Below are 16,554 nucleotides of genomic sequence, written 5' to 3'. Positions count from 1 at the left end.
TTATTAATTGAATTTTGATTCCACTAGCTGCAATGGTGGAATTTCAACTAATTAACCTGGGCTTCTGAATTATTTATCTAACGACTTTACTGTCATAATTCCTTAACATTAATCTTAAACTCTTAGGATCTTCCTTTCCATCTATCCACCTTGCTTTCATAACCCTTATTCCATGAAAATCGATTGACATCAATTCAAAATTTTAAATTGATCCAAATTGTCTCACCATTTTTCTGAGGGACAATCTTCTGCTACCCTATGAAGACCTCACAACTGAACTGCCCAGCTCTATCTTTAGGGTTATGTCTCCTTACTCTGGATTCTTGCCTGAGCTTGAGACAGGGCTGGGACTATATGTAATACTGCAAGAAAACTTTTCCAATTCATCGCTGTCCGGTTCATCAGTAAAAGCCCTACACATGAAGACTATAAGACTATAGACCATAAGATATAAGAGCAGAAAGAGGCCATTTGACCCATCGAGTCTGCTTTGCCATTCCATCATGGCTAATATGTTTCTCAACCCACACTCCCGATTTTCTCCCATAACTACTGATCCCCTTACTAATCAAGAATCTATCTTTGTTCTAAAGACACTCAACGATTTGACCTCCACAGCCCTCTGCAGTAATCAGTTCCACAGATTCATCACTCTCTGGCTGAAGAAATCCTCCTCACCTCAGTTCTAAAGGGTCGATACCCTCACTCTTAGACTGTGCCCTCGGATCCTAGTCTCTCCTACTTAGTGGAAACATCTTCACCATATCCATTCTATCTAGGCCTCTCAGTATTCTGTAAATTTCAATGAAATTCCTGCTCATCCTTCTGAACTCCAACAAGTACAGACCCAGAATCCTCAACTGTTCCTCAAATGACAAGCCCTTCATTCCCAAGATTGTTCTTGTGAATCTCCAAAATATGGGGCTCAAAACTGCTCATAGTATTTCGAATGCGATCTGACTACAGCCTCAGGGGCACATCCCTGCTCATGTGTTCTAGCCCTCTTGAAACATTACACTTCCCTTCCTGTCTGCTAACCGCATTTAACCATAAGAAAATCCTGAACCAGGACTCCTAAGTCCCCTTGTTTTCAGATTTCTGAAGCATTTCCCTATTATTCCCACCACGTGCATAACCTCACTCTTTCCAACATTGTACTCCATATATGACATCATTGCCCACACTCCTCGCTTGTCCAAGTCCTCTTGCAGCCTCCCCACTTTCTCAACACTATTTGTCCCTCTGTCTATTTTGTGTCATTTGCAAAATTAGCAATAACGCCCTCAGTTCCTTCGTCTATTTCATTAATTTATAATGTAAATATTTGTGGTCCCAACTCTGACCTTGGCAGAACTCCTCTAGTCACTGGCTGCCATTCTGAAAAATACGGAGGAGGGACTTGGGGGAGGGGCGTCGGAAATGTGATAGGTGGAAAGAGGTCAAGGTGAGGGTGATAGGTCAGACTGGGGTGGGGGCGGAGAGGTCGAGAAGAAGATTGCAGGTTAGGAAGGCGGTGCTGAATTTGATGGATTTGACTGAGACAGGCTGGGGGGAGGGGAAATGAGGAAACTGGTGAAATCCGAGTTCATCCCTTGTGGTTGGAGGGTTCCTAGCCGGAAGATGAGGCGTTCTTCCTCCAACCGTCGTTTCGCTGTGGTCTGACGATGGAGGAGTCCAAAGACCTGCATATCCTTGGTGGAGTGGGAGGGGGAATTGAAATGTTGAGCTACAGGGTGGTTGGGTTGGTTGGTCCGGGTGTCCCAGAGGTGTTCCCTGAAACGCTCCGCAAGCAGGCGACCCGTCTCCCCAATATAGAGGAGGCCACATCGGGTGCAAAGGATGCAATAGATGATATGTGTGGAGGTACAGGTGAATCTGTGGCGGATATGGAAGTTTCCTTTGGGGCCTTGGAGGGAGGTGAGGGGGGAGGTGTGGGCGCAAGTCTTGCACCTCCTGCGGTTGCAGGGGAAGGTGCCGGGAGTGGAGGTTGGGTTGGTGAGGGGTGTGGATCTGACGAGGGAGTCACGGAGGGAGTGGTCTTTACGGAATGCTGATAGGGGAGGGGAGGGAAATATATCCTTGGTGGTGGGGTCCGTTTGGAGGTGGCGGAAATGGTGGCGGATGATGCGCTGTACATGGAGGTTAGTGGGGTGGTAGGTGAGGACCAGTGGGGTTCTGTCCTGGTGGCGGTTGGAGGGGCGGGGTTCAAGGGCGGAGGATCGGGAAGTGGAAGAGATGCGGTGGAGGGCATCGTCGACCACGTCGGGGGGGAAATTGCGGTCCTTGAAGAAGGAGGCCATCTGGGATGTGCGTTTTTGGAACTGGTCCTCCTGGGAGTAGATGCGGCGGAGTCGAAGGAATTGGGAGAATGGGATGGCGTTTTTACAGGGGGCAGGATGAGAGGAGGTGTAGTCCAGGTAGCTGTGGGAGTCGGTTGGTTTGTAGTAGATGTCCGTGTTGATTACTACAAACCAACCGACAATCAACCCAGGAGGACCAGTTCCAAAAACGCACATCCCAGATGGCCTCCTTCTTCAAGGACCGCAATTTCCCCCCCGACGTGGTCGACGATGCCCTCCACCGCATCTCTTCCACTTCCCGATCCTCCGCCCTTGAACCCCGCCCCTCCAACCGCCACCAGGACAGAACCCCACTGGTCCTCACCTACCACCCCACTAACCTCCATGTACAGCGCATCATCCGCCACCATTTCCGCCACCTCCAAACGGACCCCACCACCAAGGATATATTTCCCTCCCCTCCCCTATCAGCATTCCGTAAAGACCACTCCCTCCGTGACTCCCTCGTCAGATCCACACCCCCCACCAACCCAACCTCCACTCCCGGCACCTTCCCCTGCAACCGCAGGAGGTGCAAGACTTGCGCCCACACCTCCCCCCTCACCTCCCTCCAAGGCCCCAAAGGAAACTTCCATATCCGCCACAGATTCACCTGTACCTCCACACATATCATCTATTGCATCCTTTGCACCCGATGTGGCCTCCTCTATATTGGGGAGACGGGCCGCCTGCTTGCGGAGCGTTTCAGGGAACACCTCTGGGACACCCGGACCAACCAACCCAACCACCCTGTAGCTCAACATTTCAATTCCCCCTCCCACTCCACCAAGGATATGCAGGTCTTTGGACTCCTCCATCGTCAGACCACAGCGAAACGACGGTTGGAGGAAGAACGCCTCATCTTCCGGCTAGGAACCCTCCAACCACAAGGGATGAACTCGGATTTCACCAGTTTCCTCATTTCCCCTCCCCCCAGCCTGTCTCAGTCAAATCCATCAAATTCAGCACCGCCTTCCTAACCTGCAATCTTCTTCCCGACCTCTCCGCCCCCACCCCAGTCTGACCTATCACCCTCACCTTGACCTCTTTCCACCTATCACATTTCCGACGCCCCTCCCCCAAGTCCCTCCTCCCTATCTTTTATCTTAGCCTGCTGGACCAACTTTCCTCATTCCTGAAGAAGGGCTAATGCCCGAAACGTCGATTCTCCTGTTCCCTAGATGCTGCCTGACCTGCTGCGCTTTTCCAGCAACACATTTCCATCTCTGATCTCCAGCATCTGCAGACCTCACTTTCTCCCCATTCTGAAAAATACCCCTTGAAAAGATTCACTGAGTTCAGTACATAAAGGCTGTTTGGAATTTTTCAATCTAATTCAGGATTCTCACATGGCAGGGGCAAGCTGAAGCACTTGTGGGCAGACAGACAGCTGGAGAAACTCAAAAGGTTAGGCAGCATCTGTGGAGCAAGAAACAGAGTTACTGTTTTGAGTCCACTATGACTCTACTGTGGAACTAATGGCCTAGAGTCAGAGAGATGTACAGCACAGAAACAGATCGTGCTGACCAGATATCCCAACCCAATCTAGTCCCACTTGCCAGCACCCAGCCCATATCCCTCCAAACCCTTCCTATTCATATACCCATCCAGATGCCTTTTAAATGTTGCAATTGTACTCGGCTCCACCACTTCCTCTGGCAGTTCATTCCATACACGTACCACCCTCTGCATGAAAAAGTTGCCCCTTAGGTGTCTTTTATATTTTCCTCCTCTCACCCTAAATAAAGGCCCTCTAGTTCTGGACTACCAGACCCCAGGGAAGAGACGTTGTCTATTTATCCTATCCATGCCCTTTATGATTTTATAAACCTCTATAAGGTCACCCCTCAGCCTCCGACACTTCTGGGAAAACAGCCCCAACATATTCAACCTCTCCCTACAGCTCAAATGCTCCAAGCCTGGCAACATCCTTGTAAATCTTTTCTGAACCCGTTCAAGTTTCACAACAGCTTCCAATAGGAAGGAGACCAGAACTGCACACAGTATTCTAAAAGTGGCCTAACCAATGTCCTGTACAGCCACAACATGATCTCCCAACTCCTGTACTCAATACTCTGACCAATAAGGGACAAACTGGACTCCTCTCTCCCGTCCAATCTCACTCATTCTGCTTGCAACATGGTAGTTTGACAATTTAATTGTTTTCTTTATAATTAATGATTTAAAAGAGTTGCAGAGCAGCCAGCTCCATTTTGAAGCAATTGCCGTCTGAATTACCTTCTACAGCAGCCTTCTGCTCCTCTTAAGCTAGAAAATCTCTGATTAGACGGCTAGCTTCAAATGCCAGCCTACCATCCTTAATTGGATGGTGAGCCAGTCTTCATTACAACCAGAGGGCATCCTTCAAAAATCTTTGTTGGTGACCCTCCCACAAGGATTCAAGACTCAGATAGGGTCAGAAGAACCATCAAGCTCTTGACCTCAGCAACACAGGTAGCAGGTGGGTGCTTGCTTGTGATCAGTACCCAAGACCCCTACTTGAGACTATTAATACATTTGGATATTAAGTGAAACCAGCCATGGATTGGATCCGTCCTTTCCTAACAATTAAGCAATTAATCCATAAATACTGAATGTAAAACTTGTAATAATTTTGAGACTTTCACAAGCTTGGATCATCACAACTTGCTTTATACCAATTAAGTACTTTTGCAATGATACGTAGGAAATAAGAGCAGGGGTTGACCATTCAGCCCACCAATCTCAATCATGGATGATCTTCTACCTGAACACTATTTTCTCATATTATCAGTATATCCAAAAATCCATCGATCTTTGTCTTGAACATACTCAATCACTAAACTTCCCACAGTCTTCTGAGGTGGAAAATTTCAAAGATGATTGGACCATGGGAACTTATACATCCACCTAAGCTGGCAGGCAGGTCTTGACTTAACACCTCATCTGACAGAACGACACATCCAACAGTGCAGTACTCCCTCAGTACCAGCTTTTTTTGTGCTCAAGACCTGAAGGGATTTGAACCAAAGATCTCAGAGGCAAGGGCAACCCATTTGGCTTCAGGTGACCTTGGTATAGCGTAAATACCAATTTTGTCACAGCAAGCTCTTACAGAGAGCAATGTTATAACTGTAGATCAGATTTAGTAGCCAGCCAACTATTGTTGCAGAGGTGCTGGGGTGTGGTAAAGGAGAAGGGTATATCGAGAGTGTGAGAGATTGTAGCTGCAGTTGTTCCTTCAACCAGGCTGGCATGACAACCTCTAGGCCTGTATGGAACATAGGTAAAAACAATGACTGCAGATGCTGGAAACCAGATTCTGGATTAGTGGTGCTGGAAGAATTATTCCTGATGAAGGGCTTTTGCCCGAAATGTCGATTTCGAAGCTCCTTGGATGCTGCCTGAACTGCTGTGCTCTTCCAGCACCACTAATCCTGTATGGAACATAGCCCCTTGTTGCTTGCTCACCATCCAGTACTTCAGCCAGCTCAGCTAGTGTACGATTCCCGAACCAGATTGAAACATTTCAATCTGCTGGACTCAGTAGACCTTTTCACACTCTTCATTGGTGAGGTACAATTGTCCAAGACACCTGCTTTGCTTCAAAATAGTGACTGCAAGATGTTTTATTTACATTGGCAAAGGGGCAGAAGCGATCTTGATTGAAGATCTTCAAAATTAGATGAAGAGTGTAGCACAATGTCTCATCCACCATTTGCAAACCTCTTCATTAATGCCCATTATTTATTGCATTTAGGTTTTATAAAAAACAAGCAAGACAAAGAGTAAGCCTGCCAACGATTAGGAAGGTTCCTCAGGCAACAATGATCAGCTTTCCAAGGCTTAGGAAGAGCAGAAGTGGAACTGTCCCTTATACTCAAGGTGAAGACAAGCCCAAGTTTTACTTTGGCGGCACTGAGAAGAACCAAGCAAAGTTGGAGCTCACCAACTGGAAGGGCGGAGCATACAAGAATGTGCCAAGCTATCAGATGCTCAGTGTCGTTTCTCCTGATGAGTTGGCCAATGGCTTTTCAGTTGGCCAGATGAACTTAGAGAAGAGGGAACCAGGGGCCTACCCCATAAGCTGCATTGACAGCAGAAGGAGGCTACAGAAAGGAGAGGCGTTGGACAAGAATAAAAAATGCATGTTGAATTCCACACAAGGTGAGTGTCAAAAGGACCCAGACATGGTTTGACGATTGTTTTAATATGGGTTCATCTTTCAGATACCCTTGGCTAAACCTCAAAAGTTTTTCTTTAGACTATATTTATTAGCAATACTTACACAATTATCACACAGCAGACTTCCTTGGTCTAACCTTCTCTAGTTCCAATATTTCAACAGAGGACTACTAAAGTCAGTTATATCACAGCATCTACATATACTATTAAACCATATCTCTACGAAGTTAATCATGGTTAGTAAATTTGCAAACAACACCAAAATTGGTGGTGTAGTGGACAGCAAAGCAGATTGCCTCAGAATACAATGGAACTATGATCAGATGGGCCAAGAAGTGGCAAATGGAGTTTAATCTAGATAAATGTGAGGTACTACAGTTTGGTAGGACAAATCAGGGCAGGACTTATACACTCAATGGTAAGGTCCTGGGGAATATTGCTGAACAAAGGGACCTTGGTGTGCAGGTTCATAGTTCCTCAAAAGTGGAGTCCAGGTAGACAGGGTAGTGAAGAAGGTGCTTGGTATGCTTGCTTTTATTGATCAGTGCATTGAGTGTAGGAGTTGGGAGGTCATGTTTGGCTATACAGGACATTGGTTAGGCCACTTTTGGAATACTGCGTTCAATTCTGGTCTCCTTGTTATAGGAAGGATGTTGTTAAACTTGGAAAGGGTTCAGAAAAGATGTACATGGATGTTGCCAGGGTTGGAGAGTTTGATCTTGTCAGGAAAGGCTGAATGGGCTGGGCTCATTTCTCTGGTAAGTTGAAGACTGAAATGTGACCTTATAGAGGTTTATAAAATCATGAGGGGCATGAATAGGGTGAATAGTCAAAGTCTCGACAGGGTAGGGGAGTCCCAAAACTAGAGGGCATAGGTTTAAGGTGACAGGGGAAAGATTTAAAAGGGACCTTAGGGGCAACTTTTTCATGCAGAAGGCTGTGCATGTCTGGAATGGACTGCCAGAGGAAGTCTGGTACAACATTTAAAATGGATTTGGATGGGTATATGAGTAGGAAGGGGCCTATGGGATATGGGCCAAATGCTGGCATCATAGCGGCTGTGGGCAGTACAGTGGCTCAGTGGTTAGCACTGTCGCCTCACAGTGCCAGGAACCCGGGTTCGATTCCAGCCTCAGGCCACTGACTGTGTTGAATTTGCATATTCTCCAGGTGTCTCTGCAGGTTTCCTCCCACAGTCCAAAGAGGTATAGGCTTGGTGGATTTGCCAAGCTAAATTGCCCATAGTGTTCAGGGATATGTAGATTAGGTGCATTAGTCAGGGGATACTCTTCAGAGTGTCGGTGCTGACTTGTTGGAAAATGACCTGTTCCCACAATGCTGGGATTCTATGAAAAAACAGGACTAGATTTATTTAGTCTAGTTGGCACGGATGAGTTGGACCAAAGGGTCTGTTTCCATGCTTTACATCTCTAGGAATTTAAAAAGACTGGGGGAAACATGTTTGCAAGGAGGATTGTTACGTAGGAAATACAAACAGGTGTAGGTTGTTTGGCCACCAAGCATGCCCTAATCTTGAGCTAGATCATGGTTGATTTCCCATCTGAATGCTATTTTCCCCTCTCCTTACAAGTATGGTTGCCAAATTTATTGACACAAAGATAGATAGGTAAGTACATTGTGAAAAAGACAACAGAGGGATGTAGATAGGTTACGTTTATAGGCAAAGATCTGGCAAATGGAACATAGTGTGGGAAAACATTAAATTGTCCATTTTGGCAGGAATAATAGAAAATCATATTGCATGTATGGTCAGAGATTGCAGGGCTCTGTGGTGCAGGGAGATCTGAGTGTCCTAGTGAATGAAGTACAAAAGATTAGTATGTAGATGCAGCAAGTAATTACCAAAACTAATAGAATATTATCATCTATCACAAGGGAAACTGAATTCAAAAGTAGGAAGGTTATGACTTGGCTCTACCGGGCTCCGGTGAGACCATATCTGGAGTAGTGTGTATAATATTGGTCACATCATTTAAGGAAGGATGTTAATATATTGGAAGCAGTTCAGAGCAAGTTTACTAGTGTAATACCTGGAATTAATGGATTGTATTAAGGGTAAAAGATGGACACATAAGACTTGTATCCACCTCGGAATCCTAGTAGCACACAAACCCACCAACACTCTCAAACAAAAACTAACAAACTTAAAAGAGCCAGTATAACCCATGGACAAAACCAATGTCATCTATAAAATTCCATACAAGGACTGCCACAAACACTACGTAGGACAAACAGGAAGAAAGTTAGCCACCAGTATACATGAACACCAGCTAGCCACAAAAAGACATGACCCCCTCTCCCTCATAGCCCTACACACGGATGGAAAAAAACCCACCATTTCAACTGGGACAACACATCTATCCTGGGACAGGCTAACCAAAGACATGCCAGAGAATTCCTAGAGGCCTGGTATTCCAACCACAACGCCATAAACAAGCACATAGATCTAGATGGAGGAAGTGAGGTCTGCAGATGCTGGAGATCAGAGCTGGAAATGTGTTGCTGGAAAAGCGCAGCAGGTCAGGCAGCATCCAGGGAACAGGAGAATCGACGTTTCGGGCATAAGCCCTTCTTCAGGAATGGGGAAAGTTTGTCCAGCAGGCTAAGATAAAAGGTAGGGAGGAGGGACTTGGGGGAGGGGCGTCTCCCCCAAGTCCCTCCTCCCTACCTTTTATCTTAGCCTGCTGGACAAACTTTCCCCATTCCTGAAGAAGGGCTTATGCCCGAAACGTCGATTCTCCTGTTCCCTGGATGCTGCCTGACCTGCTGCGCTTTTCCAGCAACACATTTCCAGCATAGATCTAATGCCATCTATCAACTCCTCAGAAAACGAACAGGAAATGACATCACCACAAACCCCAGGAACCCCATCCAGGCGAAAGATATAAATAGAAAGCAGGAGACAACAGCTTTGCTTCACTTAGATGTCACCACTGATGATGTTACCTAGCCAGGTAATGAAACATCTGGATATCAAACCTACAGCTCAGCGAGCAAACCTACACCCTAAAATCTAAGATCCTGAGAGGTCTATACAGGATAGATGTGGAGAGGATGTTTCCTTTTTGGGGGGAATGTAGAACTAAGGCAACTTAAAAAAAAAAGTCATGCATTGCCCATTCAAAACAGCAAAGATATTTTGGATTTCTCTTCCTGAAAATGTGGTAGAAGGAGAATTCTTGCTTCTTTTAAAGGCAGAGTTGGATAGACTGTCGATAAGTAAGAGGGTGAAAGGTTATCAGGGATAGATTGGAACACAGATTTGAAATCACAATCAGATTTCATGATCTTATTAAAACATGGAGCAGGTTCGAGGGTCTGAATGGCCCATTTCTGCTCCGTGTTCATATGCTGCTGCAAGATCTCCGTATCCTGCATATTTTTGATGTCTAGAAATTCATCAATATTTGTCTTGATTATATTCAAATGCCTGAGCTTCTACAGCCCTTTAATTCCAAAGATTCTCTATTCTCTGGGTGAGGAAATTCTTCCTCATCTCAGTCCTAAGTGGCCTATTCCTTACTGAGAATGTGCCCCTTGTTCTAAACCCATCATCCATCCTAGCTAGAGAAAACATCCTCTCTGCATTGACCCTGTAATGACTGTGGCAATATGGCTCCGTGGTTAGCACTGCTGCTTTACAGTGCCAGGAATCAGGGTTTGATTCACCCTTGGGTGACTGTCTGTGTGGAGTTTGCATGTTCTCTCATGTCTATATGGGTTTCCTCCAGGTGCTCCAGTTTCCTCCTACAGTTCAAAGCTGTGCAGGTTAAGTGGATTGGCTGTGCCCATACTGTCCAGGGATATGCAGGCATTAGACCTAGGAAATGTAGGGTTACAGGAATAGCGGGGATGTGTTCAGAGGGTCAATGTGGCCTTTATGGGCTAAATGGCCTGCTTCCATACTGAAGGGATCCAATTAAAAAATCACCTTTCATTTTTCCAAAATGTAGAGGATACAGACCCAGCTGAGAACTAACCTGCACTATTTGCAAAGAAGGTGGAGACAGATTTGATCAAGTTATCAAAAGGAGATTAGTTTAATACATTAAAGGAAAGTACTGCAAACTATTCATTTTAATATATGCCCGATTGCTATTCATTTCCCTTGTCTTTGTTGAAGCTTTGAAGAGAGATGTGGATGAAATTCAAAGGCTGCTAAAGTTCCCCATGTTGGAAGGCTTGTCTGCCTGGAAGGTACCAGAATCAGCAGAGAATGAGTATGTATCTGAATTGTTACAATCTTCCCAAATAAGGCAATCCCCTTCAACAAACGACAAGAGAGAAATTGTCATTGATGTAAAAGAGAAAATGTGAGAACTTGCCTCCTTTGTTCTTTCATGGGATGCATTAATTACCGGCAAGGCCAACATTTTTGCCCATCCCTATAAACTTGTCAACTGAGTTGTTTGCTAGGCTATTTCAGAGGGCAGTTAGGAGTCAACTACATCTCTGTGGGTCTGAAGTCATATGTAGGCCAGAGTGTCAGTGCTGACTTGTTGGACTAAATGGCTTGTTCCCACACTGCTGGGATTCTATGAAAAAACAGGACTAGATTTATTTAGTCTAGTACATAAACTGCCACCGTGCCACCATCTTCCCTCTGGAGTAGGATCTTTTATTGAAAAGAAGGATCAATGTTATTGGAGCGAAAACTGAAGCTACTGGAAAACGTCAGCAGGTCTGGAAGCATCTGTGGACAAAAATCAAGTTAACATTTCAGGTACAGTGACCCTTCTTCAGAAATGATGGAAGCTCGGAAAAAAATGGGCTTTTGTGCAGAAAATGGAGTGGGGAGGAAGTAAGGAGTAAACCACTAATATCCACTACAAACCACCAACTCCCACACTTATTTTGACTGTATATCCTCACACTCCGTTTCCTGTAAAGACTCTTCTATTCTCTGTTGCATCCATTCTAAAGATGCCAGCTTCAACAAGGAGGCTTCTAAACGTCCACCTTCTTCCTCAACTGAGGATTCCCCTGCACCATAGCCGACAAGACCCTCAGCTGGGTCTGATCCGTCTCTCACACTTCAGCCCTTACCCCCTCTCTTCCATTCCACAACAGCAATAGGGGGCCCCCTTGTCCTCACCTACCGTCCCACCAGCATCCATAGCAAAGGGATCATTAGCTGCCATTTCCACCACATCCAATGGGATGCCACCATCAGACCATTATTTCCCTCCCTTGTCAGCTTTCTGCAAGGGCCATTCCCTCTGGGAAATCCTGGCCGACTCTTCCTTCACTCCCAACATCCCTCCACAGCCGCATAACACCTTCCCCTGCTATGGAAAGTGTAATACCTATCTGCTTACTTTCTGTCTCCTCAGCATCTAAGGGCACAAACAACACTTTCCAGGTGAAGCAGCACTTCACCTGCGCCTCACTCAATCAAGTCTACTAGGTTCACTGCTCACAATGGGGTCTCCTCTACAATGGGGAAACAAAGCATTGACTATGTGATTGTTTTGCAGAACGCCTAGGTACTGTCCACAAAAAAGACTCTGAGCTTCCAGTTGCCTCCCAATTCGACACACTACTGTGTTCCCTGGCCAACATCTCTGACTCAGGCTTGCTATAGTGCTCCAACAAAGGTCAGTTAAAGCTGGAAGAACAACACCTCATTTTCAGCTTGGGAACTCTACACCCTTCTGGACTCAATATTAAGTTCAACAACTTTAGGGCATGATGCACTTTCTCCCATAGCCTTACTCCAACCTCCAAATACCAGGCCTTATTATCACATGGTCCACTATTACACATAACCCATTGTTAACGACGAACAGTCTGCATTAGCATTCATTCCTGTATTCATTCCCTAGGCTAACCATTATCCATTCCTTTGTCTGTCCAACTGATCTTCTCTCTCTTTGGGCTCTATCTCCACCTATCGTTTACTCCTTACCCCCTTTCCCCACCATATTTTCTGTATAAATACAAACTCTTTCCTAGTTATCAGTTCTAAAGGATCACTGGATCTGAATCATTAACTCTGGTTCTCTCCACAGATGCTGTTGGACCTGCTGACATTTTCCAGCAATTTCTGGTTTTGTTTCTGATTTCCAGCATCCACAGTTATTTTAGTTTTTTTAAAAATCATTTTATTAGATGTGACTCTCCTTGCGGTAACTGGACTGACTGGATTTACAGAGAACCAGCATGAACCCAGTGAGCCAAACAGCCTCTAATTCCACCAATTGCCATTTTGTCTAAAAGACAAATTTCAAAAATGCATCAAAACTTGAATGAAAGGCAAACTCCTCTTCTGCTAGACTGGCATGTGTTTGTCAGAAAACATTTGAGTCCTCACCTTTAAGAGACAGAGGCCGACAGATCGAAGAAGAGAATTCCAGAGCTTGGGACAAAGAGGAAATTGACAATTGATTTGAAAAATAGCCTAATCTTTGAGGGGATGGTGGTAGATTGTTTACTGGATTAATGATTCAGAGGTGTAGGCTAATACTCTGGTATGGGTGGAGTTTAAAATTCCACAATGGAAGCTGTGGAATTTAAATTGCATGTTGAAAAATGTAGAATTGAAAGCTGGTTTCAGCTACAGTGACCATGAAATTATCTTTGCATTGTTGTTACAAACTCATCCGGTTCACTAAACCCTGCAGAGAAGGAAGTCTGAAATCTTTATCCAGTCTGGCCAATAGATGAATCCAGACACACAGCAATATTCTTCCTTCCAGAATAACTCTGGGAAGCTATTTGGTTCAAGGACATTTAGGGTTGCACCAACAATTGTTGATCTTCACACCTGTACAAGAATTGTGAAGGAGGAAATAGCTTCCATTTGTGGGCAAGACCAGAACCAGGCACTGTGAATACAAGATGTTCAAAATAAATTCAGTAAGAGACACTGTTTACCCAGAGGTTAATAAGAATATGAAAGTTGCTACCAAAAAGAGTGTTTGAGAGCCATCCCAAGTGACATGAGCTATTAGGTCTTAGTCTTCCAAACTTTCTTATCAGTAGGTGACCTAGTTTCCGGAATTCAATTTTTGCCAGCTTTCATTGTTGGCCTTTAGTTCTTCTTCCTCTAATCCTTCTGCCAATGATTCAGCTTCCAACACTTCTGCAAAGATAACAAGACCAAGGAATCCATAGTTAAAAATCACACAACACCAGGTTATAGTCCGACAGGTTTAATTGGAAGCACTAGCTTTCGGAGCGGCGCTCCTTCATCAGGTGGTTGTGGAGGACACAACAACCTGATGAAGGAGCAGCGCCCCGAAAACTAGTGATTCCAATTAAACCTGTGGGACTATAAGCTGGTGTTGTGTGATTTTTAACTTTGTACACCCCACTTCAACACCGGCATCTCCAAATCAAGGAATCCATATGTCTTGTTTGATATTATTTAAGAGTTTGCTCCTTTTCAAGCCTCATTCAGTATTTATTCATCAGTTCTTTTCCTCTTCTAGCTCACCTCATACATACAAGGGAGAGAGGAGCCTAAGGATGTATTATTGCTTGATTATACTCACCGTTGAGGGAGTACAAAGAATTTACAAACTGAAGTGCTCCAAATTATTTCAAATTTGATGAACACCTAGTGCATGTACGAGCCATACAAAGCAGAAGCTTCCTAGCTTTGACTGTGAATTACTTTGCTGTTTTCGGCGTGAGCAGCAGACAAGGCAACAGACTCAACAGCAACATATTCTTGCTGTTAGCCCTGCTGCCTCACAGCACAAGGACCTGGGTTCAATTCCAATTGGGCAACTATCTGTGTGGAATTTGCATGTTCTCACTGTGTTTATGCAGGTTCGGTGGATTGCCATATCAAATTGCCCATAGTGTCCAATGATGTATAGGTTAGTAGGATTAGCCATGGGAAATGCAGGGTTATAGAGTAGACGGAGGCTCAGTTAGGGTAGGATGCTCTTTGGACGGTCAGTGTTAACTGAATAGGTAAAATGACCTGCTTCCACGCTGTAGGGATTCTAAATAAAACTTCCATCTGTTCACAGCATCCCAATCATTTAGCAAATCCCGCAAAAAAAAAATTTATTCACGCCAAAAGAAAACTATCTGCTTTTATTTCTTCCTATTTGGAAATATCTTTGGGAATAAGCTTGCTGGGGAGAAATCCCATTGTTTGAACATGTTTATCTGCATTATGAAGTGACAATCAAAGTTAGAAGCTGTGATAGCATTTAAATAGCATTAAATTAAGCAGCCAAGCCTGCGCCAGTATATTTCAGATGGGGCATTATTTAATTCAGAAACCCCTTAAAGTGTTATATTTTACTGTATATATGATTTAAAATTTTAACTTAGATTGCGCTATCGTTTGTGTTAGGCTTACTACTATTTTTGTTTCAATTTTTACTGATATTTTTGGTGGTTCACCCCTAACCATGTTTTTCCCATAGGGCCCATTAATTCTATTGTGCGATGTTCTACAACACAGACTCATACGGAATACCACAGGTTCACCACAGTCTGGATGAAGAAACCATCGCATTATAGAACTACCTGTACAGGGCTTTGGTGAGATTACACCGGAGGTATTGGGTGTCGCTTTGATCTCCTTATCTGGCTATGGAGGTTGACCAGAATTATTCCTGAAATGACAGGACTGATGTATGAAGGGAGGCTGGATTGGTTAGGACCAAGTTCACCAATGTTGAGAAAAACGAGTGGTGAATCTAAATCTAACAGGACTAGACAGGGTAAAAGCAGGAAGGATATTCCAAATGTCTTTACAGTCCAGAACCAGGGGATCACAGTCCAACAGTAGGCCATTTAAGAGTTAGATGAAGAGAAATTTCTTCACCCAGACTGTGGTGAACCTGTGGTATTCTCTGCCACAAAAAGCAGTTGAGGCCAAAATATTGAATGTTGTCAAAGAGATAGATGTACTTTTCAGTGCTAAAGGGATTAAAAGGTATTGGACGTAAATGGGATCAGGGTATTGAACTGGATGATCAACCATGATCATATTGAACACCTGGACAGGTCTGAAGGGCCAAATGGCTTACTCCTGTTCCTATTTTCTTTGTTGAGGAGATCTTGCAGGTAGTGATGCTCCTGTTGCATATGCTGCACTTGTCTTTCCAAGTATGTGTTTGGCTAGGTTGTTGAAGCAATCTTGTTAACTTACAGCAGTGCATCTTGTAAATGGTATACACTGTGCGATTTATGTCAATGGTAAAGTGAATGTTTAAGGTGGTGGGTGAGTGCCAGTCAAGTGGATTGCTTTGTTTTCAAGCTTCTTGATTTTGTTTTGGAGCTGAACTCATCCACCAATTGCAGAGTATTCTATCAGATTCTTGACTCATCCATTGTAGATGGTGATAAGGACTTGGGAAGTCAGGAAGTGAGTTGTTGCCGAATTCTCAGTCGCTGACTTGTTTTGTAGCCGTGGAATTTATGTGGCCAGTTCTGTTCATTTTACAGCCAATCGATACCCCGAAAATGTAGATAGCTGCAAAATTCAGTGACAGCAATATCATTAATAGAGCCTTTTGTGCTTTCTGATACTCTTCTGTTTTGCTGTTTCTAGGCAACCAACCCGGCTATTAGTAAACCCATGTCGATGGGCACCAAGTTGTCCACACATAAATAGCATTTCGCTAAGATACGACCACTGAACAATCTCATCTAAGAACCTTGTATCCTTTCTCCATTGTACCTAATTTCTGATACCAACAGAATAGTATGAAAATACTATATATCATAATAAAAGATAATTGTAATTATCACAACTCACTTTAAATATTATATGTCATAACTCATTCTTATGGTTTCTGTTTCTTCATTGTGGTGGAATCAGGGTCCGAAACTGGCTTGCCAGTGGTATGCAACAATGAGTCAAAAAGTGTGGCATTGGAAAAACACAGTGGGTTAGGCAGCATCCGACAAGTTGAAGAGTCAATATTCTGGGAATAAGCCTTTCATGAGGATGCAACACGGACCAATATATGGCGCCCAGGCCAGGGCTCAGATCCCAGTAGCAGCAGCTAGGTCCAAACTTCCTGCCCCTGACATAGAAATAACTTGACCATTAGCCTAC

The 16,554-nt window shown here is 44.3% G+C and overlaps 1 protein-coding gene across 2 annotated transcripts in view; it reads left to right on the top strand.

The window, feature by feature from the left end:
* The window catches only part of LOC148135985 (uncharacterized), a 53,082-nt gene extending 36,834 nt beyond the window's left edge, over window positions 1–16,248 (top strand). The window contains exons 3-5 of one of the 2 annotated variants that reach the window (XM_087984117.1): window positions 6,079–6,485; window positions 10,648–10,744; window positions 16,045–16,248. In XM_087984117.1, coding sequence (XP_087840243.1) covers window positions 6,079–6,485; window positions 10,648–10,744; window positions 16,045–16,132 — 592 coding nt within the window. In that variant the 3' untranslated portion in view covers window positions 16,133–16,248. The remainder of the gene's footprint in view (window positions 1–6,078; window positions 6,486–10,647; window positions 10,745–16,044) is intronic. The other variant, XM_087984118.1, reaches the window with a different exon arrangement.
* Window positions 16,249–16,554: the final 306 nt, after the last annotated feature.

The sequence above is a fragment of the Chiloscyllium plagiosum genome, unplaced genomic scaffold, assembly GCF_037043375.1.
Source record: "Chiloscyllium plagiosum isolate Xiang-an unplaced genomic scaffold, Cpla_swu_hap1 HiC_scaffold_47, whole genome shotgun sequence".
In the NCBI taxonomy this organism is placed as follows: domain Eukaryota; kingdom Metazoa; phylum Chordata; class Chondrichthyes; order Orectolobiformes; family Hemiscylliidae; genus Chiloscyllium; species Chiloscyllium plagiosum.
This window is presented reverse-complemented; position numbering and strand designations above follow the sequence as displayed.